Source organism: Octodon degus, unplaced genomic scaffold (genome assembly GCF_000260255.1).
Source record: "Octodon degus isolate 3935 unplaced genomic scaffold, OctDeg1.0 scaffold00096, whole genome shotgun sequence".
NCBI classification, from domain to species: Eukaryota; Metazoa; Chordata; class Mammalia; order Rodentia; family Octodontidae; genus Octodon; species Octodon degus.
The window spans coordinates 3,762,880-3,788,543 of NW_004524672.1; the positions used below are offsets into that span (position 1 = coordinate 3,762,880).

General features: G+C 43.8%; 1 protein-coding gene across 7 annotated transcripts in view; it reads left to right on the top strand.

The window, feature by feature from the left end:
* The window catches only part of Dock10 (dedicator of cytokinesis 10), a 206,105-nt gene that overhangs the window by 178,133 nt on the left and 2,308 nt on the right, over positions 1–25,664 (top strand). For 5 of the 7 annotated variants that reach the window (XM_023723034.1, XM_023723037.1, XM_023723035.1 and 2 more), the window contains exons 42-56: positions 796–933; positions 1,499–1,681; positions 2,219–2,329; positions 3,593–3,808; positions 5,204–5,261; positions 5,599–5,697; positions 7,565–7,671; positions 10,719–10,841; positions 10,978–11,091; positions 18,324–18,470; positions 20,549–20,759; positions 21,222–21,412; positions 23,251–23,351; positions 23,549–23,687; positions 25,071–25,146. In XM_023723034.1, the coding sequence (XP_023578802.1) occupies positions 796–933; positions 1,499–1,681; positions 2,219–2,329; positions 3,593–3,808; positions 5,204–5,261; positions 5,599–5,697; positions 7,565–7,671; positions 10,719–10,841; positions 10,978–11,091; positions 18,324–18,470; positions 20,549–20,759; positions 21,222–21,412; positions 23,251–23,351; positions 23,549–23,687; positions 25,071–25,146 (2,014 nt within the window). The remainder of the gene's footprint in view (positions 1–795; positions 934–1,498; positions 1,682–2,218; positions 2,330–3,592; positions 3,809–5,203; positions 5,262–5,598; positions 5,698–7,564; positions 7,672–10,718; positions 10,842–10,977; positions 11,092–18,323; positions 18,471–20,548; positions 20,760–21,221; positions 21,413–23,250; positions 23,352–23,548; positions 23,688–25,070; positions 25,147–25,664) is intronic. The other 2 variants (XM_023723036.1, XM_012516232.1) reach the window with 1 other exon arrangement.

Sequence of the window (25,664 nt, forward strand, 5' to 3'; positions counted from 1 at the left end):
GCTTTCAGGAGTGATGGATATGCTGATGATCTTAATTACAGTGATGGTTTGAGGGATTTATACCAATATTGCACTCATCAAAATACACATGTAGAATATGTGCAATTCATTGGATGTCAACTGCTCCAGTAAAGGTGTTTAAGAAACATCTGCAGCTCAACCAATTGAGCTAAAAACTCAGGCTAGCACCTTACGGTTTGAGCCTGTCAATCCTGATTCTATTGATTAAAGCCTCTACATCCACCTCATGACTACACCAAGGAAGCCCGGCTTTCAAGCAATATGTGAGAATCATGACAGAAAAAACCAACAACTATATTATGATTCTTTATTGCTCAATGGAAATGTCACTCAAAGCTGACATGTTTGACGTGTTTTCCCAGTGTCTTCAAGGGTCGATCTATCTGTGACTTCATTTCTTCTCTCCTAATCCCTACCACTCACTCTGCTTTTCTTTCTCTACAAGCTTCTCTCCACCTACAGGCTTCTGTATCCTCTGTTTCTCCCTCCTGGGGTAACCTTTTCAGTTTCTCTGAGACAGGCTCCATCAGCACATATGTTCATACATCCATTAGAGAGGTCTTTGCTGACCACCCGCACGAAGTAATCCCAACCTAAAGCAAATGCTTTCTATTGCATTCTCCTGCCCATTATTTTATTTAGTCATCTTTAGTCACTAGTATGTAAGTCTGTTGAGCATCCAGAACTGTGCATACAGCATGGTAGGCACATAATAAATACTTTTGAGGAAATGCAAGTGTTTCGCTTACCCTAGCATCTGTGCTGAATTTCCAGAGACAGCTCCAACAAGCTGACTGCCAGAACTCCCTGATGAAAAGGGTCTTCGATACCTACATGCTCTTTTTCCAAGTCAGCCAGTCAGCCACGGCACTGAAGCATGTGTTTGCCTCTTTGCGGTTGTTTGTATGCAAGGTAAGGATCCTCCAGGTTCCAGGAGAGCTCAGCTAATGATGATAATGCACACATCACAACCTTTGTATCTCTCAATATAAAGAGAAAAAGGGTTGTTTTCTTCTACTTCTTATATATGTCGTCCCTGGCCTCCAAACGCATTGGCATTCTGCCTACTTTGAGACCCAGTGTCCAATCACCAGCTCTTTAAATTCCCAATAATTGTGTTAGCAGAGTTAGTAAAATGCCTTCGTTCAAGTGTCATATCCATCCATGTCAAGTTAAATGGTTTACACTAACGTAGGTACAGCCACTGTTTGTGAGGGTACCTGTAAATAACACTGTGGGATTTATACAATGTCAAGTAAACAAAAGATATTTCAAAGTTCTCATTCAATTACTTTGGGCTGTTTTCAGCTGCCGATAATGTAGAGCATTGCATAGACTTTAATGAGTGAAAGTTTATCTTCCTCGCTTTCAAATGGGCAGAAAAGTGTAAGTTAGCATAAAAGAGGGATTCAAATGAGAACTGACAGAGAAAAATGAAGGAAGCTTGCCCATTCCACCCATTCTTTTATTTCTCTAGTTTCCCTCAGCATTCTTTCAAGGACCTGCTGACCTCTGTGGGTCACTGTGCTATGAAGTCCTGAAATGTTGTAACCACAGGTCACGATCAACTCAGATGGAAGCCTCAGCTCTTCTGTACTTCTTCATGAGAAAGAATTTTGAATTTAACAAGCAGAAGTCAATTGTCCGGTCCCACTTACAAGTAAGTGGTACCAATTTTCATTAAGGCTCTTAGGAAAGCATGCACCAACCCTAAATTAAATCTGCAGCACTGCAAACAAAACAAGGCAAACCACTGGTCTGTTTCATTAGTCATTAAAGCCTCTTGTTCCAGGGCAACCTCTTACCAACTCCACCAAACTTCTTCTTAAGAAATACATCAGCACACTCAGTATTAATTTCAGCAGGACACAGCTGGGAAGAGATCAGCAGAACCATCTCTGTGTTTATATTTCCCTTTCATTTGTCCAGGACTAGAGCTGTGTAGACAATTCTGAAACTTCGGCCAGCTCTAAGCAAAACCCACCAAATTCCAAATGCATAAGATCTTTATTTAAGGCATCCCACAATTCCTGCAGCCTTCATGAAGTATTTATGCTTTGAGGAAATGCCCTGGATTACAAAGCCAGCTGACAATGCTGTTCCATGAAACTGACACATAAATGAAACCCAGGGAGCTGCTCTAGAAGCACCACTTCTCGTCCTGCTTAAAGGGTCTCATTTTTCTTTTCCCTTCCAGCTCATCAAAGCCGTGAGCCAGCTAATCGCTGATGCTGGGATTGGAGGTTCTCGCTTCCAGCATTCCCTGGCAATCACCAATAATTTTGCCAATGGAGACAAGCAAATGAAAGTAAGAAATGCTTTGTGGGCCTTTGCTACAGAATCGAGAATAAACTGAAGGGATTTTTTTTTTCATGAGATAGCAAGATCATTAAACGTTAATTCTGCATTTCGTTTATTGGGATTTTGAGCACTTATATGTTCAGTTGTTTGAACTGATAGTGCTACATTTATAGCACATAATCCGTTAAGTGGAATTTTCGATACACATGGTATATAACAAGGAGATTAACCATGAATATTCAGAAATAATTCACTCATAATACCAACCTTAGGCAAGTATTTCTCATCTTTCTTTTGGTACTTTCTATAGATTCCTCTCCCCCGGTCATTATAGTGAAAACTCCAGGGATAGAGGTGAGCTCAAGTGATAACTACACACAAAGATTAAAACAATGCCTTCTGATCCTCTCCCCTACTGATCCTGTTGTGCCCTCCTTTCTCTCTGGTCAGGTCCACCTTTTTAATCTCATTGTAGGTATGCTCCCCTATAGATTGCCCTTAGAAATCCCAAAGACACTAATAGTAGCTTATGAGCAGAAAAAAACACTTTATTTGATAATGTCAATTAAAGCCCCAGAGAGGAGTGGTTTTGATCCAATCTTATATCATATGCCCATCCCATCCTTAAACCAATCCCAGAGGCCAGAGGATAAAAGAAAATAATTGCCAGTCAAATAGCTCAGCAGATTAAAGCAACTGCAAGCAGGCTCAGGGGCCAGGGGTTCATTCCCCAGGCCTGCTGTGCCGGACTTGCCCCCGGGGCACACTGAGACAGCAATTGAGACTGGGTGTGGTGGTGCCCACCTGTAGTCTCAGCTCTTGGGAGGCTGTAAACAGGCAGATCACTATGAATCAGATCTAGTAGTGAGACCCTGAACACCTTGTAGACTCTTCCCTAAAATAAAAATTAAAATATAAATAATTGGCCAGATAAGTACCCTGTGCTCCTCCTGGTGCCTGGGAACGAAGTCAGACTTGTTCAGATCGTCACATGCTCAGGAGTCAGGGAGGACAGGATCTCAAGGACATCTGAGATGCTCTTAGCAGGAAGAGATACCTGAAGACAACAGCACAGTGTCGCCTGCAATACTTATTTCCAATGTGTCCACAGTCACAAGACCCAGAATCCATATGTGTCTATGAGCATATTTGTGAATGATGTATCCAGCGTACCACACTGTGAGGTCAGCCATAATTAACAGCGTGGCTTGAAGCAAGTTCTCTTAGGAACTCTAAGGAGATGATGACCTCGCCTTTCTCTTTTCCAAAGAACAGCAATTTCCCAGCGGAAGTGAAAGACCTGACTAAACGAATCAGGACAGTTCTGATGGCCACCGCTCAGATGAAGGAGCACGAGAAGGACCCAGAGATGCTGGTAGACCTCCAGTACAGCCTGGCAAACTCCTACGCAAGCACCCCCGAGCTTCGCAGGACCTGGCTGGAGAGCATGGCCAAGATTCACGCCAGAAATGGAGACTTGTCCGAGGTGAGTGGCAAAGGCTCGCGCACTCACGTTGCCACGGAGCTCTTATTAGCATGACTCAGCTTTCACATACAGCACGAATTATAAAAAGCTGCTGTATTTCCCACTTCTCTGTCTATGACCCAACTATAGTTTATGTGTACTAAGTTTGCACACAGAATTCAACAACGCCTGATTCCAAGTAGGTGACCTGAGATTAGGGCCAGATGGGGTGGGGGAACTGCAATATGTGGAAAGCAGCACAGATGTGAGTGTTGAAAACCTGAGGCTAAGGAAGAAGGTAATTAGAGTGAAAATTGAGAGTGCCATAAGTTAATCTTCTCTGTGTTACAGCATTTTCTCTGCCCTTGGGGTTAATAGGAAAGTGTGCTTCTATGCAGTGAGCAAATGCAGGCAGAGGAAATCAGTCCTCGTTACAGCCAGTATGAACTGGCTGTGGCAGGATTAACACTCCGTAAGCCGTACAAGGAGAAAGCACTGTACAAAGATGGGGAATCCATACCTAACTTTCCTATGTCAACTTTAGCACCATGTGGATGTACATGCAGCAGTTCATCACTCAGGCTTTGGGGTGCCAAACGGGAAAGTCTTGCCTATTCCCAGAACTCTGGCCCTCTTGGGAGGAGAAATTTGTCTATCATGATCCTAAAACCTGAAGCTTCTGTGGTGATCAACATCTCTGAGACAGAAAGCAGGAGAAGTCTGTCTTGGCCGCAATTTGGCCAAAAGGAGAATGGACAAGTCCAGTGCCATCAGACAGCTCTGAAAATGGAGAAATCTTCCGAACAACCTCAGAAGGACCAATCTGACGGCATTTGGAACTTTCACCAAGTCAGATGTTGCTGTGCACTCAACACCATTTAAGGCCTTGTAGGAAATACTAGAGAAAAACCTAATGTCATCCATATAATCCAGCTCCGGGGGATACGCATGCTACACCAGGTCATGCTACTTAATCAAGCGCTAACTCACTGGACAACCATTTTCAATGCAATGGAAACATGAGGAGAGGCTATCACTGGAGGTAGAAATCCCTTAGGAACAGATTATTTCCAATTTATGTACAAATTTATATTTTATAGTCATAATAAAAAGAGACCTGGATTTTTTATTATTATTATTATTATTCTGGGCTTAGATGTTAAGCAAGGAAATAATTCTGTGAGAAGATTCTTCAACCTAGTTCATTCAGCCATCTCAAAACTATATCAGGAATCAAAAACAACATTCTCAAATTCTGTTATTTTATTCCACCTTACTCTTATTAGTGAATTATTTGGAATTGTTCTGAATAGCATATTCTGCCATGACACAATAACTGCTCTTGGTAGATTAGTCCTAAGTAGACAAAAAGGAAGAGCTGTCCTCTTGACCTGCTTGTTTTCCCTCCTGTTGCAGGCTGCTATGTGTTACATCCATATAGCTGCCCTCATTGCCGAATACCTGAAGAGAAGAGGTAAGATGACTGAGGGAGAGGGAGGGCCCGAGTGTCAACATGCTGAAATCTACTTTAGCATTAATTGATTAATTTTACCTTCCATTAATCCCAGTAATGTTTTAGTAAATAACATGCCCTTTCCCATGTATTTCTTTCTCATTATGTAATGTTTTAAATTTTTAACTCTGTCTATAATGCCATTTGCTTATTTATTTTATGTACAACAAGACTGACTTGATGGTCAGCTTCTTGGTTCAAAATGAGGATTTCTTGTTGATTGATAACTTATAGTTTCATAAACTCGTATTAACCCATACGTGTAGCCATATCCTAACCTCATCTTGCACTACCATAGGTTACTGGAAAATGGAAAAGCCTCACACAGCACCCCTGCTCCCAGAGGACACCCACCCCTGTGATAGCAGCCCATTACTAACAACTCCGGGTGGAGGAAGTGAGTGACATAACCGCTTGTTCACCTCTGCTGCACAGACAGCCAAGTTGTGGCTCTGTTTTGCTCCAATGAAACCTTCTTAAGTGTATTATTAGAAGCCACAACTATCTCAGACCCACAGAACTTACTCTGCAAAAACCTTAAACTCCTGCCATTTGGAAACCCCATCTAAAACATCATAAAGTTTAGATTACTGAAGAGTTCTCAGCAAACAGAACTGCATATCATCCAATGTTCCAGCTTAGGGGTTGTGGTCATATTTAGCTACTAATGTCTACGTGCCAGTCTGCCACTGGGATTTATTTTGTTGAACACTTCCCTAGAAAATGGGATATATTTACTAGAAAACTGTGAAGTGGGAAAACTAGTCATTTGTACTACATTAGCTTGTACTCATAGCTGTCACCATATGTCTGAAACTTGTTGACATATATTGGAAATTCTTAATATATTTTTATGTTATATTTCTGAGTCAGAGGAGTAAACATCTTCCTTGCAATATGCAAGTGGATAAGAAAATAGCTGAACATAGGTGACTCCAGAAATTACAGCTGCCTCAGATGTATTAATAAATGAGGACCATCTGAAAGATGTTGTAACGTTTCTTTCTACAATCAATTCACCTATGTAATTATCAAAGAGATATTAATATAAAAATAGGAAAGCAAATTCTTTTTAAAAGCAAGGGTTAGGTATCAATAATTATTAGAATTTCAACCATGCTTTGGGAGTGATAATTTAGTGACATGGCTAATGAGCTGATTATGATAATCAGAGTCACCTCATAGAATTGTAAGCAGCAAGTCAGAAAGCAAGCTACACACAAAGGCCCAAGCTGAATGCCGCACCAGCAATGTCCCAGTTGGTGGCCAAGAATACATCATGAGCAAGGCCCTTTCGTTCCTCTGGCTTTTAGATGAGAAAACCAAGAGAAGCAAAATAACCTGCCCTAGAGCTGGTGGTTGCCTTGGGATGGAACCAGAGCTGAGAGCTGGCTGCCCTCTGCAGCCTGTCACCTAAGCACACACACGCCTCACCGAGGAGACTAACTCCTCCTCGCGGACCTAGAGTCCATACACCTGGAAAACCTTTCAGTCTTTTTTTAGGTATTTATGACTTTACTCTCCAGGCAACTAAAATCTGAGAAGGTTTCTGAATGATGAAAAAGAGTGAAAACTAGCGGGCCTGGGAGACAGCATAGTGGCTTAAGCACTTGGCTGCCAAGGGCAAGGTCACAAGTTCGAGCCCTAGTACCACCAAAACAAAAAAAAAAAGGAAACTAGCAAGTGTTGAACATTGTGAAGACAGTAATTTAGGGGACCACAATGACTAGGCCATGCTGCATCCGCATGCCAGGGCCCCAGAGTGAAGGTAAGTGAGGTGTACCGCACACACACTAATTTTTTTTAAAAAAAAATAGGTTTTATATTTTTAATTATTTTTTTAAATATAAAGAAAGAAAATGTACTGACTCTTCCAGGAATTTTTTCTCTAATCTTAATGTTTCAAATCCTTCAAATCTTTTGAGACAGACACTCATGTCTCTAGATGAACAAAAGAGAAAGACAGATTCAGAGAGGATAAACTAAACCGGAGCACTGCAAATATGTCTACCCACAAGCAGCACTTTCTGTTGAAAACGTCCACACTACTTCTTTACAGGAAATATGCTAGCTGAGAATAGTACAAAGACAATAAAAGGGGAATGTGACTGGAAGAGTACTCACCAATAATCGCAATCTAACCAGCTTATTGATTTTGGGGTGGTTATGATGCTGTGTGACATGCGACATCATAAAGAAAGTCACTGTGTGATCCAAACAAGAATTGCGTCTATTGATGTTTCATCCTGCTTGCTCCTCTGAAGGCATGTTCTCCATGGGATGGCCAGCTTTTCTGAGCATCACACCGAATATTAAAGAAGAAGGAGCTATGAAAGAGGACTCGGGGATGCAGGACACACCGTACAATGAGGTTAGATCAATAGATGATAATTACGTAAAAAAGAAAAAAAAAAAAAAGAAATCTGCACTGAATTGTGATACAAAGCCAACTCAGGAGAAAGAAGCTTCCCCAGGAATCAGACAAAGTCAGAGCCAGTGAGATAGCTCAGCAGACTAAGCACCTGCTTACGCAAGCACAGGGGCTGGGGTTCGATCCCTGGTACTACATGCCACACTGGCCCCGTCCCTGGACACACTGAGTTGGCAACCTAGTCTGGGTGTGGTGGCACACAGCTGTAATCCCAGCACTGGGGAGGCTGAAAACAGGAGAGTCACTATGAGTTCAAGCTGTATAGTGAGACCCTGCAAAACTACAAAACAAGAAAAAAAAATCATACAAAGTTAATCTATGCTATGATTCCAATGAACAAAATGAAATTAGGTTAAAATTAAGCCAAGATTAATAGATACCAGGTTCCTTTGATAAAGTATAGTTTTCAATAAAAAGTTTAGCTAAGCTGTATTTACCTTTCTAAGAACTCCAGGGTGTATGATCAGCCCTTCGTTGAGATGAGCAATGTCTTTTGGTAAAAATGGTAAGGGATGCTAAGAATAAACCACTAGCAAGTATAGTCACAAATGCAATTAAGGTTCACGAGTTTCTGGAAAAAAAAATCTGATATGCAAGTTGTAGTTGTTTTTCACTAATAAAAAGAAGACACTATCTAATTGGAATTAGGAACATTTTGCTGAATTAAACAGAATTCCTCCCACCAATTACTAAGATAATTTTTAAAAATCTGTATTTTTTTTTTTTTTGCCAGAACTGGGGATTGAACTCAGGCCTTTGTGCTTGCCAGGGAAGTGCTTATTCCACTGAGCCATCTCCCCAGCCCAAAAATCTTAATACTACATTGGTGAGAAAAAAGGATACAAGATGCAAATTTGGAAAATGGATTTCAATAAAATTTTACATGTAGTTCTTTGTGAACTTGATGTGTATTACAAATAAAGAAAATGCAATTACATATTTATAGTAACTATTTCAAGTAATGTTTAAGGATCATTTCTTAAAAGACATTGTTGGAAACATTCCAGAAATATTATACATCTTTTTGAGCTTACATAAAGTTCTAAGGGGCCAGGAAGGTGGCTCAGTAGAATAAGTACTTCCCTGGCAAGCACAAGGGTCTGAGTTCAATCCTCAGTTCCTCCAAAAAATAAAAAATAAAAAAATAAAGTTCTAGTTCAGTTGGATATTAATTCATATACCACCAATCTATGAGGCATTAAGAGTTGCAAAACAAAAATAAACTAGGCTTAATTCCTGCTAGGAAAAAAATTTAGCAACTTCAAAAATACAGATTTCCTCCAAGGTTAGAAGCAACCAGTTGGAAATAGATGCCCAGTAACTATAAATCTAAATATTATCTATGGTTATAAATTAAAGAGGAATAATTTTTTACAGAAAGGAGTGCAAATGGGAAGGAATGGAGATATAAAGGCTTATAGACAACTACAGTGTATTTTATATTTAAAAAACTAGTACAGGGACCAGGGAGATAGATCAGTGGCTAAGTGCCTATCTGGCAAGCACAAGTTTCTAGGTTCAATCCTCGGTACCAAAAAAAATTTTTACAGTAAAAGATACATGACCATTAATCCCACTTGAAACAATCTCCTTTATTTCCTTCTGGCCACTTTCTGAGCAGTTCTGGAAGTCTTTTCTCCTGCGTGTCTTTAGAAGGTGTGATAAAAAATACACTATACAGTGCCTGTTGCTGCTGAGTGTCATCCAACAGAAAGGCAAGCTCCTGTAAACAAGATGGTGCATCCTCTTCCTCCTTATCACGGGACCTGGCACCATACACAACTGCTGACTCTGTCCCTAGGTCAAAATGACCACGAAAGGAGAATGTTTTGAATTGACTCAAGACATTAGGGCAGCCAAGACAGCATGATTAAAGAAATTCACAAAAGAGGACTTCCAGAACTGCTTCAGAAAGTGGTCAGATTGGTGGGACAAGCGTGTTCCAAGATGGGAGGAGTATTTTAAAGGGGATTAATGGCAATGTGTTGAAACATCTGCCGTACGTTTCTATCGCACATTATAAGTAAAAGCTCTTCGTATTTTTGCACCAGATGCTGACGCTTGATGAGTCTTGAAGAGGTCAAATGAGAACAGAGGGTTCTTACAGGTGTGTGACAGACAGGCCAAAGTGTCCAGGAGAGAGAGTACAGAAAGAGTGTGGTGTGACATGCCCCACACCAAAGTGCAAAGCCCAAGGCTGAGTGTTAAAGGAAGGGCACCAAGGGGGTTCATTGCCTGAGTGGAGCTCCGTGTATGCCTGGCTACACGGAGAGTAGAAGAGTTGACAGCAGCTCATAAACTGGAGTTTCCACAGGGAGGTATGGCAGAGTGACGTTTCAGAAAAAGCTGGGTTCAATCCCCGGTGTGCCGTGCTGACCCTACCACCAGCCCCACCCCAGGGCTCACTGAGATGGTGATTGAGACTGGGTGGCGCGCACCTGTAATCCCAGCTTTTTGGGAGGCTGAAAGCAGGCGGATCATTACGAGTCTGATCTACATAGTGAGACCCTGTAGACCTTGTAGACCCTTACTAAAATACAAAAAGAAGAAAGATTGATAGATAGATGATAGATAGATAGATAGATAGATAGATAGATAGATAGATAGATAGATAGATAAATTCCTGGAGAGCACCTATGAATAGAGTACAAACCTGCTGGACAAGTTCTCCAGAAGTGCAGGAGTGAAGTCCCAGGGACCAGAGAAGTCAGCGGCAGAGGGGGTAGAAAGCCGTGGAAAGAGCAGATGGCACCCCGTAGATCTGAAGTAGCAGATCCGTTGCACTAGGTAGGTGATAACAGTGAAGAGAAGGGAAGAATCCAAGGGAACACTGGGATCGTCACCTAGATCTTAATTACAAATAGCAAAATAGCAAATCCAAGAATCTCACTAAGAAAAATCTTGACCAAAACAGCAGTTTTGAACCTGAGTTTTAGGAAGGAGCCACGACTTCAGTCACATAAAATTTTTCCTTTGGGGACTTGCAGACTATTCTGGTGGAGCAGCTGTACATGTGTGTGGACTTCCTTTGGAAATCGGAGCGATACGAACTCATCGCTGATGTCAACAAGCCCATCATCGCCGTGTTTGAGAAACAGCGGGACTTCAAAGTACGTACGGGGAGCTCCAGGAGCCAGACGAGGGCTCCTCCCTTACCTTGGGAAACTACTTGCAGTTCTCCAAAGCTACACGGACACTGCTTTTTATGTCACCATGATCTAATGACGTTTTGATTCATGGTTTCAGAAACTGTCCGATCTCTACTACGACATTCACCGGTCGTACCTAAAAGTGGCCGAGGTGGTGAATTCAGAGAAGCGGCTATTTGGTCGCTACTACCGCGTGGCATTTTATGGGCAGGTGAGTTCTCAAGGAGTAACATGGCCTATGAATTCTGTTGCGCAGTCGGGTGTTGCCTGTCGTGCCTTAAGACACCTGACAATGTATGCCAGGGACTCGGGAGAATGCAGGTCGAGGGGACGTTGAGTGTCTACATATCTGCCCGCAGGAATGAGCTAAGTTGGAAAACAAGTGGGCAGAGGAATCCGTAAAACTGTGCAGCTCAAGCTAAAAAGTGGTTTCTAACCGATTGGCGATAGAGCTGCTCGCTGTCTAGCATTTCCTTCGCTCCTTTCGCCCCCACCTATTTCCTATCAGTGCACGTGTGCCGTACGTATGTCTCCCAGCCGTGTGAGGATGGCTACAGGCACATCACGCAACTTGCTTCCCGTTTTCAAATCTCCTTTCCCATCCCTTTCTCCCCTCCCTTCCTCCTCCTCCTCCTCTAATTTACCCCCAAGATATTTAATGATAAGCTTATGCCATCAATTAAAGTGAAATCAAATTGAATGTTTCAAGAAATGACATTCATAGAATTCTAAGAAATAATCCCCAGAGGGATATGTTGCATCAAAGCTGCTGCCCAACCATCATGCAACTTCTTTTCTGTTTTCACACTACCACTGTATCTAAATGAAATGGTGTATATACCCCTCTTGTTTCCAGTGGTCCAGGTCAGTGTAATTTCAAAGTTGTCTTTCTTAGTTTACTGCATTAACAATGGACAATATGGAAAATATTAGCCAGCAATACATTAATTATGAATGTTCTTCATACGTGTTTTGCATGGGATAAAGTCAGGCAGCATCCTATTTCTTTTCAGGAAGACTTGTGCTGTTCTTACGAGTCAGCAGAGGGGCTGCAGGCTGCTGTTCTGAGGGGCAAGGGTGCCGCTCTCTGATGTCCACCGTTGCAATGAGTCTGAGACCTCTTCGCTTTGTCCCCTCCTGTGAGGCACTCTTGCATGCAGGCTCTTCTCCTTAGAACCTTTTAGGTCATAAGCTGGAGTCAAATCCAGCATGGCCATTCTAGATTGTTTCCTATTATACTCTCCTGAAAAATGTTTTCCCTCTTTTCAGGCAGCTGAAAAGCTAACTTCTAAATTAATAAAGATAAAGTCTGTGTGTGAGGAGAGTATCTGAGAGGGACCACTTCCCGTAACCAGCTTCACCTGAGCTGGGCTTTTCTCAGCTCACAACAGGGTAGAATTGTGGGACCAGAGAGCCCTAGCACTGTGAGACGGACGCAGAGCACGGGGAAACGCTGAACTTAGACTTCCAAGGGCTAAGAATGGAGAAGAGTGTGTACTGTCTATAGGGCACATGCTTGTCTGGAGACAGAGAAGTGGGAGACTCTTCCTGCGACGAGGAGGAAAGAGTAGAAGAGACATCATGGGAACCATGGAGAAAAATATGCATTGTGTGAGCTCAGCGAAATATTAACAAGAAAAATGGCGGAAGGCCCCCTGAACGAGGAGGCATGGGAGTTGAGCATGTGAAAGGGAGAGATGACTTCAAGGGAGATGGCCCCAGACCTGCTGAGCAATAAGGAAGGGAGGGCCACATGAATCCACGTTTGGCTAGCCACGGTAGTACTACATCTCACCAGTAAGTGTAATGGAGTAGCATTCATACCCCAGGCATGAAAACCAGATCATTCCTGATGGTCTCTCCAACCAAAACAGAGGAGGCAGGTTATTAAACAGGTGGAAACGAATCCCAGTGCGTTCTGACTAGTTTCTAATGCAGATGTTTGCTCTTTTCTTCTTTGGTCTTGATTGTCGCAGGCCGTGGTAAGTCCTCTTCTCCTCCCAACCTGCATGCTCTAACAATCCTCTTATACCCCTTTGTCTGGTGTTACTGAACCCTAACTTTTATGCAAATCAACACTCGATACAAAGGGTAAGATAATCCCATTTGCATTTATTTGGGAATAAGCCTGCATTTCTTACACTAAATGGCATTTATCCAGTTTATCTGAATTACAAAAATGTATCCTTTCTTTGTCATACACACCGTCTTTCTCTGGGAAGGGAGAAGGTGTGGGCTAAAAGCCTTGCATAAACGTGCACACACCGGTGTAAATATGAACGCCACATTAATAGCACCGAGTGGGATCGGTTAGCTCCTGCTTACTTCGGGCCGTGATGCACAGTAGCTTGCTACAGACGTGGGGGTGGTGGTAATCTCAATGCTGGCCGTTCACGGGCAGCTCACCAGTCCTGCAAGGACCTGGTCACTGCCAGAGTTTCTTCAAGAGACAAGCCTCTCTACGTGGTTGAGCTCTGAGCATCCTCAGAAGTTGCGCTGGCACTAATACCCTACACGAATGGTGAGCAGGAGAGTAAATCTTAACTCAATGAGGAAAGCCTCAAAAGATGCAGAAAGAGGTAGAGAAAGACAGCTGGAATGGAAGCCAGGGCAGAAGCAAGCTTCCAGTACCAGATAAAGAGTCATCTTCGTATTATATTAAGTCACACGAAATTATCTATCTTTACCATTTCCCTTATCTGCAAAAATGGCAGCCTGCAGCAATTTGCCATAAACATTATTAAGGGAGAAAGAAATACTCTTTCAATACCCACACATTACCAGTTTCCATTCAGAACAACTTGCCTGACAAACATATACTTTTTTGTAATTCTGTAAATTCTTTCCTACCTCCAAACCATACCAGTATTTTCTACCTTCACTTATAAATTTTGACTCATGACCCCTCAACTCACCTACTAAAAGAATTCTTGAAAACCCTTGTACTAAATGGACTGAAGGGGCTTGGGGAAAGATGGGTGAGAGCGCCTTTCATATGACCTAACTGTTCCTTCTTCACGCTCTTTGGTAAAGCATGATGACTACTATGAATCTGATATTTTTTAATACTGCCAGCACTCTCAAATGTCTTCTACAAAAAAAATTCAATAGGACCCAAAAGGCAAAGTGTTTTGTAATATGTATAGACCCAAAACATACCTTGGGATGGTGTCCTGTAAGCTCAAATCTCACCCTCCTTTGAACAGTTCGAATGAAGGGTACCATGATAACCTCTGTCTTCCTTGGGCAAACCATACAGTGCCTGCCCCTGACACCACATGGCAAATACGAAGCATGATATTCAATGGAAGCAGACACTTCATGATAAAGAAATGCAAAATAGATTTGAACAACCTCCTGAGTGTGTGCAGAATGAAGTTTCCAAAGAATTAAGATGAAATCTTGGCTGCCTGGTTAACATAATCTTCATAACATGAAATGAGTTCTTTCTCTTAAATGTGTTTAGTACAAGGTTTATAGGGTCTCACTACACAGATCGGACTCACAGTGATCCTCCTGTTTTCAGACTTCCGGGGCAGGGCCAGCACCGTACACCAGGGATCAAACCCCAGTCTCTGCAAAGAAATGAATTCTTAACCATGATGATGATTAATATCTCTATAAAATTTGCCTTTTAGCATCCACATTGGTGTATCCTGCAATCATGTTATAAAAATTTTGGTAACACCATTGCAACAGAAATTTCACCTCTACCAAGTGCCTCTGGGTCCGTGTTTTAGCTTCCCATATAGACTAGCACTTTCCCTTTATCGTATTAGTGACAGTATTTTATATTAATTGTGTCTGTGCTGAGCCAGACACCAGAAAACAAGTTGATATTATTGTTCCACTGCAGGGATTTTTAAAAACGAGTCTTGCACAGTAATTTCTAACTCTGCACCTGGCATCGCGGCCCATGGAAATTTTACACATAGCAGCTTGTATAAAGCATTCCCCGAACTCTCTGAAGTAATTCATTGTGAAAGTAAAGACACAGCAATAGAGATCAAACATTGCTTGTAATCAGTGAAATACTTGGGCCCTGGCATTTTTCAGGAAAGCAAATGAATGCCTACTGCAGAACTTGGGCATCAGATGGCCCTGGAATTCATTAACTGGAAAAGCTGGAGGAATTTCAAGCTATGCACCAAAGGATTTAGATTCCATGGTTCCTGATCATTCCTGCTTGTGTGCACCTCTGAATTGTCATAAAGAACCTGGGAGGCAGGGAGAGGTCCATGTGTAGCCCGAAAATCCACCATCTCCACACTGGGATATGAGACTCCTTTCCATCCCCTCACATATATGAAAGCCACTGACAAACATATATTCATAGCCAAACACTATAATCGAGCTCATTTGGACATGCAGCTTCCTTTCTGCATCCTGTAGCATCATCTCTCAAAGCACTTAGTCTGTGATGAAGGCTTTCTAACCCAACTTTTGTACACTAGATTCCTCTTGGAATGCATTCTCTTGTTTAAGAGCTCTGGATCAGTTTATTTGAATCGCAGGGGCACTTATAGGTGACATCCCAGTGGTAAGACAGGGGCACAGCAAGACTGTGAAGTAACTGCAAAACCAGAGCACCTCCTACAGAGGAGTGAGGGACCTTCAGCTGTCAGGTTTGCCTGCTTTATTGCCTGAAAATTTCATAATCCGTGTATATTAATGCTACCAACTCAAGTCTTTGCTTAAAAAGTGTGCTATTTCCCAACATAAGAGATTAAGGCCTTTGCTGCACTGTAAGATAATAGTTTAAGGGGCCGGGTAGATGGCTCAGTGGAAAAGTGCTTCCCTGGCAAGCACAAGAGCCTGAGTTCAATCCCCGGTTCCGGAAAAAAAAAAGATAATAGTTTAAAAACTAAACTAGCAGTGGAAATGCAAAGGCCATTCTTCCAGTCACCTTGAAATGTGGCCAGTTTACAGACTTGGGGCAAAAGTTAATATAGGAAACTACTGCTGGTTTCCCATCACCCACATTTGGTCCATAAAACATGAATTCCTCAGAGAGCTGAAGCTGCACCCTCCTAAGGTAGTGCTGCATGATACAGGGGCCTTGCCTTGATGGCCTTGTGATTAAAAGGTAAGCATGCACGCCAGACGTAGCCATCACTGCCGCTTGTATGGTTTCAAAAGAACTTTGGACTGGATGGGTGAGATAGCTCAGCAGACTAAAGCGCCTGCTTAGGCAAGCTTAGGCAAGTGCAGGGACCACAGTTCAAGCCTCAGTCCCACATGCCGTGCCAGCCCTGCCCTTGGGCTTACTGAGCCCACAACCAAGTCTGGCATGGTGGCGCATCCCTGTAATGCCAGCGCTGGGGAGGCTGAAAGCAGGAGGATCACAAGTCCGAGCTGCCTAGTGAGACCCTGAAACAACCAAATATATTTTTTAAAAAAGAACTTTAGACAAACCCTGGAGTCAGTGCTTTATTCTTCTATTCTTGCTCCTCCTCAGTCATTTTACAAAACAGACTCAGTCGTACAATCCCCACACTCTTTGAAACAAAAGCCCTAATCACTGTTTCTTTCTGATCAATCAATCACTTGCCAAAATACAGAAAATCATTAGACCCACTGTAATAAGGCAATTGTAGCGCTGATGGAAGAGTGGCTGAAGGAATGGATTTTGAAGCCCGTGGAGGCATGCTAAGTCCGAGGCCTGCTGGGCCTCCCCACGGGTTTCTGCAGCTACACTCTCCACCCGGAAGACCCAGGAATCAAGAAGAAAGGAGCCACAGGTCATGACCAAGGCCACAGAGCTCCTCATGACAGCAATAGACTCCTGCTTCCTACCACTTATTTTCTACAAATTCAAAATCTGTCGGAGGAAAACATCACAGCAAAAACAGTTCTTTATACTCGTTTGTATTTCAAGGCCAAAAAAAGCCAAAAAAAAAAAAAGTCTCTTCCTAAAACTTGGCAACATTTTTTTTTTTTTCTCATTGAAAGTAAAGCTATAAACGGTGCTCTAGCCGTGACCCCAGGAGTTGCTGGCTGGTGGCCTCAGAACTCTCACGCCTCTGATGTGTCAGTCTGCCGACTGCAGCCGCCAACATCTGACCTTGAATCAGACAAAACTCCACAAAGGCGAGAGTCGAAGCACAGCAGCAGGAAGCCATGGGGAAGGGAGATGGGCCCGCACCACCCTGTGAGGCCTGGATGAAAGGCGGGAGTCGATTTTCATGCTTTCTACACCTGTGTCACCTAGCAGCTTAGGACCTGGGGACACTGAGTCACCTATCTGGAATCTTGAATGTTTCTCAAAGAAATCATCAGTAAAACGTTTATTGAAAGCAGTGGGATCTTGTCTAGTATATCCAGAGCCACTATACCTTTTTGAAGTGTAGGTCCAGAACAGTTTCTTAGGAGGTGGGGAGATAACTCAGTGGTCTAAGCCCTGCCTGGCGAGCACAAGGACCTGAGTTCAATCCCTGGAACCTGGTGTGGTGGCACACGCTTGGAATCCCAGTGCTCAGTGTGTGTGTGTGTGTGTGTGTGAGAGAGAGAGAGAGAGAGAGAGAGAGAGAGAGAGAGAGAGAACAGATTCTTCACTCAAATTCACCTAGTATTCTAAGCCCATATACACCCCCCCCCGGAAAAATACTTATGTCTCTTCAAAGAGAACACATTATAAGGGTTTTTCTCACTGAGCTACCTTCAAATAATAAAATCTTCCCCTCTCCCTACTTCCAACCAGACAAATGAATAAAGGCTGAATCCTACTTTCTCCTATGGAATGAAAAGGATGGCATTGTTGCTGTTTTTAATCCTACACAGCCTAGATTTCTAAGATCATAAAAGAACTATTAGCAAAGCAAATTAATAATTATATTGTATATAGTTAAGTTGAACAAGGTGCACCGACGTCATATGGATGTAATGTTATTTTAAGTAGTACAAATTGGGAACATATTCCATGTCATTTTTGTTAGGATGACAATAAAAAGTGTTATAGTTTTTCATCTAAGATGATATGTTTATTCCAGCCCACTTAGATACCTTTGCAACCCACACCATGTTATCTGTACTACTTTCAAAGACTTGAAGACATTAAAAATGATTGAATCACGCCAAACACGCTCCACTTTGTGCACTACCCACGATTGCCACAAGAGAGCACTCTTTCCCCAAAATATATGCAATCAGAGTCCACTGATTTCTAAAAAAAAAAAAAAAACAGAAAATACATGTAAGATATTCAATAAAGTTCTTTGACATGGTTGGGGAAATATTTACATTAATGTCTGCTTATATGATGTTGTATTTTTATTTCTTCACCTGTTCTTTTTTATTTTCAATCTTATAGGGTACTAATCAATGGCTTGGATAATAACCCAAAGACTGGATATTATTTTTTAAGTAAATGGCTTTTGCTATGGCTCATGATTTGTACCTGGAGTTCTCTAATCAAACAAGTGGTTCACTCTGTGTCTTCTGTAGGGCTTTTTTGAAGAAGAAGAAGGGAAAGAGTATATTTATAAGGAGCCTAAGTTGACAGGTCTCTCCGAGATATCTCAAAGGCTACTCAAACTCTATGCAGATAAGTTCGGAGCAGACAATGTGAAGATAATCCAGGATTCCAACAAGGTAAAGAAAAAATCAACATTCACCCCTGTACTAAGGCTTTGCTTGCCATTTTATTTTTTCATTATAATTATTGTTTTAATTTCCTGTCTGACCCTGCACAATGTTACCAAAATTATTCTGGATGTTTTGCTGATTGATTAGCTACAGATTCTTTTTTCTTTTCTTTTTTTGGTCAAACCATGCATTTTTGTCGAAGTGCCTTGTAAGTGACCTTAGAAATGGTTTACTAAATCCTCTACTTCTCCTGGAGGTTATTTGTGTTTCATGCACAATTACAATAATCAAGTGATGGGGCTCCAAGGGAAGGGATTTGCAAGTTGAAAATGTTTAGCTCCGCTCAGGATACCTTCCTGGGCCAGAGCAATCTGGAGAACTGCTCTCCATGCTCGTGCAAGACTTGCGGCGTCCTAACACGCAAGTGACCGCCCGCTGTCTCCACAGAGCAGAGCCTAAGCTCTCGCGAGATTACTCAGAACCTCTCTCCTCTGCGTGGTACGCAGGTCCTGGGCACCAGCCCCAGATCCAGGGCCTTGGGCACAGAGCTCCTTCCTCCCACACCTCCAGGATCCCAGGAGAGTAAGAGGAGGAGCACTTGTGCAAAGAGTTGAAGGAACACGGCAAAGCGCTATCATTGAGACGCCTGTCTTCTTTCACGAAGCTGGTCTTTGGAGGGATCCGGGGACAAGATCACTGGCAGACGCTGCAGCAAATAGGTGTTTCATTCACCTTAATTTGAAAGTTGCAGTCACTTCCCTGGATAGGCAGAACTACGGTAGGGGCGTGGAGGGATACACGGAATGCGGGGCGGCACAAGAAAGTGCAGTGCGCTAGCGCTCACCTTGCCACCGCGTGACAGATGGTGACCTGGAGAAATTAGATAGATGGCCCCTTTTCATCTCTAGTTTTTAATCCCTAAAATGGGTACAACGCTAGCAATATAGTAGTGTAATTATGATGAGCTTTATGAGATTTCTCGAAGGAGTGGATGGGTGGAAAGATAGAGAAAGTTGGAAGAAGTTTTAAAAGTTTACAAGAAGCCAGGCATGGTGGTGCATACCTATAACCCCAGCACTCAGGAGGCTGAGACAGGAGTGTCTCTGTGAGTTTGAGGTCAGGTTGGGCTACAAAGTGAGTTCAAAGGCAGCCTGAACTGCATAGGGAAACCGTGTCTCAAAAAGACAAAAAAAAGAAAAAAAAAAAAAAGTCTTAGAAGAGAGGCTGAAAAGCATCCCTTCCAACCTCAAAGGAGAGCCAGTAGACTTCCCCAGAGTTTTTTTGGGTCCTTCAGCCCATCTGTTTTGCTACATATCAAGCCTGTGCACCAAGGCAGCATTAGAAGGATTCCCTGTTTATAAGACAAGGAATCTGAAGCATAGAAAAAAGTTGTCATTGTGTGGTTAACTAAGCATCTAATCTGCTAAGTAGACAAGGATCCTCCCTGCACATCGCAGATGAGAAGCCCCTAGCCCCAGTCGGTCGTGAGGCTAAACCATAGAGGGACAAAGGCATGCTTCCACTCTCAGAAGGCCTGCATGCCACACAAAGGCAATGAGACATGTGCTACTACATAGAGACTTTTAAAAAGTAATATGAGTCCGCCAGGCCCTTATGTTGCAAAGCACCTCAGGACACGCTAGGCTAGCTCCCACCCAGCCACCACCATCGCCTGGCTCTGGGGCCCTAGCCAGCCCTGCACGCTGTGACTCCCCGCTTTCCTTTTGGGTAAGAGGAGCAGCCTCCTCCTGGTGCTCACCAAGGGAAAACAGAGCTTCCCATACTTTGGGGTTTTTTCCCAAAAGTACCTTGCAACTGACATAGTGGTACACACACACACACACACACACACACACACACACACACCCCTCAAATTCCAGGGAATCCCAGACTGAGGCAGGAAGATTGTGAATTTGCTGCCTGCCAGCCAGAACAAGGTAATGAGACCTTGTGTCAAAATAAATAAATAAATAAAGACTGAGGAGCGTGGCTCAGTGGTAAGCCTGGGCCTGGCATGCATGAGAACCATGCACACAAGCACCCATGACTCACCATCCTTTCTTTGACATAATGTGTTAACACAGGTCAATCCCAAGGACTTGGACCCCAAATATGCCTACATCCAGGTGACCTATGTCACACCATTCTTTGAAGAAAAGGAAATAGAGGACCGGAAGACAGATTTTGAAATGCACCACAACATCAACCGCTTTGTCTTCGAGACACCTTTCACGCTGTCCGGCAAGAAACACGGCGGTGTGGCAGAGCAGTGCAAGCGGAGGACGGTCCTGACAAGTAGGTGCAGGGCCCTTGCCCGGTCCAGGAACTTGCCTCCTAGCAACAGACTCAGAATGTCGTGATAAAAGCAATCTTCCAGGAAGGTGTTACATTCTGTTCAGTATATATTTGATCAGGCTTTATTGGATCAGTTTCATTTGAACTACAAGTTCTGGTGAAATCTCTCATCTTTTCAGTGTTTGACTATAGGAAAGGTCTTGATCTATCCCCGAGAATAAATTTCTGTTAGCTAAATGAAGGGCAGAAGTCTACCAGGTGAATGTGTTGAGGCAAAAGGTAAGGGCTATGAAGGAAGATGGTAGCTAGGAGGAACACACACACACACACACACACACACACACACACACCATGCAGGTGGAATATCTCATGTGCCAGGCAACAACACATGATCCCCTTGATCTTTGGGGAATCCTTGGCTCTTCCCTGACCCTTGACACCTGTCTGGTGGCTTCTGTGCAGCAAGTCACTTGTTCCCCTATGTGAAGAAGAGAATCCAGGTCGTCAGTCAGTCGAGCACAGAGCTGAATCCCATTGAAGTGGCCATCGACGAGATGTCCAGGAAGGTCTCCGAGCTCAACCAGCTCTGCACGATGGACGAAGTGGACATGATCCGACTGCAGCTCAAACTCCAAGGCAGTGTCAGTGTGAAGGTCAGTAAGTACAGCCCCAGCCCAGACAGAGGCTGGGGACCAGGGAAACCTGGGATGAGGCCCTAGAATTTATTATTTTTGCAAAAAGATCTAAGAAATGCTTTTGCCACGTGTGAGTACCATCTGACACAATTACCTGAATCTTTTAAAATTCTATCTTGTTGTGTATATTTGGTGCCTGCTCGTATGTCTTTAAGTGTAGCTGAAATGAAATGTTTTCTTCCCCAACTCTCCCATCCCGTCTTCTCTGAGGAAAGCATGTTCTATATCTGTATCCTCAGGAATGAATTAACTAACAAGTGACATGGCACTCCTGTCCTTGTCTGTCAGGGAGCATTTTATAGCAGTGTTCTGAAACAAATCCAGAAAAGAATGTTTGCCAGTTGATGAGGGATGCCTTAGTGTTTACCTGGATGTCAGGGTTGACAGAAGGCAGATACTATCCTTCCAGGAGTGTCAGAGGTAGAATAATTGAACTATGTTCAAATGCTGTGAGCAGCATCACCGACAATAACAAGGGCTGAAGCTGCTAGGAGAGGAGGATTCGTGGGGCAAGGAGCTGAGGGAAAGGCACTGTGGGTAGAGGCTAGGCAGGGAGTGGGCACCATCCCCTAACCTGGCCTGCTCTGGGGTGCAGATAGCGAGGCACTCACTATGCACAAAATGCAGTCAGTAAGCAAGTGACAATGAATACCAATCATGGATCAATGCAGTATTTTTAAAAATAAAAATTAGTGCCCAAACTGCACAGTCAACAAAGTATTAAAATTTCAAATACAGGCAGGCCAGTAACCCTGCCCTGCCACACTGTGCTAGAGCCGGAGGCAAAGGCAAGATCACCGTGCTGATTCTGCCCCCAGGCTCACTTTCCCAGCACCTTCCTCCTGGCTCACCTGAGGAAAAGCAGGAAGGCCAGCAGATGAGAAAGCCACTGCAGTATGGTTGCCCAGGCTATCCAATTGTACTGCTGATTTCTACTGGCCTATTGCACATAACAGTTAATGCCCGAAGGCCAGCCAAATAACTCAGTGCATTAAAGCTCCTGCTTAGGCAGATGCAGGTGCCAGGAGTTTGATCCTCTGGCCTGCTGTGCCAGCCCCGCCCCTGAGGTACACTGAAACAGCAATTGAGACTGGGCATGGTGACACCCACTTGTAATCCCAGCACTGGGGAGGCTATAAACAGGAGGATCACTACAAGTCCAATCTATGCAATGAGACCCTGTACATCCTGTACACCCTGTCCTAATTTTAAAAAAAAAAAAGTTAATACTCAATTTGTTCCCTGATTTTTAATTTTTGTGGACCAATTTTGTATGCTTATATCTGGTAATCTGAGCTACCAGTTTGAAGACAACAATATGCAATTTAACAACCATTGTTGAATTTCTATTAGTTTGTTTAGTGAAATTCTGTATCATTTCTAATGATTTTTTTAAAAAATATTTTTATTCTCTTTAAAAATAAAGAAGAGCCACCGTCCTGTTACAGACAACAAACATTTGATGGGAAAAAAAACATTGCATTTAAATAGGGAAAGCGTACTTAGTAGACACTGGTCTAGCTTTTAAAGCATTTAAGCAATGAGTAACTCAAGCAGAGTGTAGTTATGGCAGGTGGCAAGCAGGTTGCCAGCCACCAGTGTAAGACCGCAGTAGTGAAGGACAGAACTCGTACGCTCCCCTCAGCGGCTTAGCGACCTACAGAGGACAGCAACCCAGACTCTCAGGCAGTGTGAGAGGCAGGTGCACACCCAGCTGCCCTCCTCCAGCTGGCAGGAGGCTCCGTGGAGGCAGAGAGCAGTGGAACAGTCACAGCCCGTTCTCTTCTCCCCTGTAGGTCAATGCCGGCCCTATGGCCTACGCACGAGCTTTCCTGGAAGAAACCAATGCAAAGAAATACCCTGACAACCAAGTGAAGCTTCTGAAGGAAATCTTCAGGTAAGATTTTCTGGGTTCACATGCTCCACCTCCTTCAGCGGGGAGGGATGGGGGAGTGGGGGGGTGGGTTCTGAGTTCCCCAGGGAGCCGTCTAAGGAGCCCTGCAGAGGTGGCAGAGGCCAGCAGCAGCCAGGGAACTCAACGAGGCCGCCCTGAGGTCTGGCTGGTGTCTAACTTGCTGCATGCCCTTGCTAAAGGCAATTTGCCGATGCCTGCGGGCAGGCCCTGGATGTGAACGAGCGCCTCATCAAGGAGGACCAGCTGGAGTACCAAGAGGAGCTGCGCTCCCACTACCAGGATATGCTCAGTGAACTCTCAGCGGTTATGAATGAGCAGGTGAGCTTTCCTGGTGACACCCGCTGCTGTCACCAGATAGGAAGCGCCCACCAGGACAGAGGCCAGAGGCTCCCTTAAGTCACTGTCTACACCAGCACGGTGTTGCTAGATTGTCGTCTCTCAGGTGCCCAGCAAGCCTTAGCTCAAAGCAGAGATCGGCTAAGGTAAGATCTGAAAGGAAAGAATAGGAAGCGAGGCGAGGTGGCACTTCCTTCTAATCCCAGCGTCTTGGGGAAACAAGTTCAAGGGCAGCCTGAGAAATTCAGTACTCAGTGAGACGGTACCTCAAAAGAAAAACTGCTGAGGATGTGGCTCATTGCCAAGGTCCTGGGTTCAATTTCGGCACCGAAAAAGAAAAATATGAGAACCCAGAGACTGTCTGCATGTATCTGAGATATTTGTTCATGGACTATGAACTGTTGATTTGCTAGAATGTGTGGGTCTGGTCAGACCCTGGAGAGCCCTAAAGGGGAGTCCTGTAAGGCTTGCTGCCCTCAGGGATGGCGGGATGGATGTGACATGCAGTTCTGCTCATCGACCGCTAGGGATCGCTGCAGCCTGCTCGGGCTGCGCCTCGGGGTTGCTCAAGGTCTTTAATCTCCCAGCCCGGTTCTCTGCAGAGGCTGAGCTCTCCACAGATGAGAGCAAGCAAAGTAAAGCTCCCACCACCCCACCCCCCGCCACCCAGGCCAGTCATCTATGATACCCAGCACGGATCCAACATGTTCTATAAGCTGTGCCTGAAGTGTGGCCCTTCCATATTTGGGAGATTGGTAGGGGGAGAAAATCAAATGATTGAAAGTCAAGCGCTGCTTTCTTAGCCTACGCCCCAGCATCAATCACCCCTCACACGCTGACATCCCATACCCATGATCCCCTGCGGTCATTAGATGCGTTCTTTGTGGAATAACAGGAAGGCACAGTATGAACACGTGTCCCACTAGTGCCTCCCACATAGTCACTCACTTAATGCTAGCTACCCTTCCCTTCCTTAAAGGAGCTACCATTTACGATATTCCCAAAACATGAAAGGTTTTGTTCAAATCCCATGCCCCAACTTTTTCTCCTTTTACATTTCTTCTCATTCACTCTCCATAGTAGCCAGAGAAAGAAATGATGGATTGACTTAGATCAGAGAAAAATACATCGCCCCGGGTAGGAGTCCTAGTGGAGATAATGTCAATTTGGGCTTTTCCAGGGGTGAGAATTGAATATTCCTGATGATGCCTTTGAAGTATGAGGGAAAAAATCATAAATCTGGGATTGAAATGAATAAACAGAAAAGATGGGGAGGGAAGGCTTATCTCTGACTGTAAATCGTGTCTCTGTCTGACCTTGGAATTTTGGGCCCCCAAAAAATGCTTTTCTCTTTTTTCCTGGCAGCTCTGTCGAGGTCCGTGTCTGTACAGCTTCTGTTCCTCTGTGTCTAGTATTTCCCTCAGTACTGTAAGCAAGAGTGGTATGTTTCTCTTTCCTTCTGTCACTCTGTCCTACATGTCCGCCAAGCCCCCATCCCTACCTAGCTGATCGTTTTCCCTGGTCACTTCATAGTCCCCGGTGGTGTGTGAGGTTTGATTTCATGACAACTCCATCTCTAGATAGGTCAGTCGGTGGCAGGGCTGGGGGCTGGTGACACCAGCTGAAGTTCACAACTTAAGTCTGGCAAGAAAAGTACACACTCTGCCTATCAATTTCCAAGATGTGTTTGACGAACTTGAGCTGGTCTGTTTCCTCAGCAAAACTGTACCGTACACAGAATGCTAAGACAAAACAAAACAAAATAGGTGATTAAAAGGAGAGAAAAATAAGTTCTAGCAAACCTTTTCTAAAAGCAGCAAAATTGGCCTTTGTGCCTCCTGAAAAGTGGCACAAAGGAAAGAACGGGTGGATTGCGCAGCTATCAGTAAAAGAAATAGATCTGCCCTCAGAAAAGCTGGATTCCTTCCTGGTCCCACATTCCCACGGGCACGTATCCCA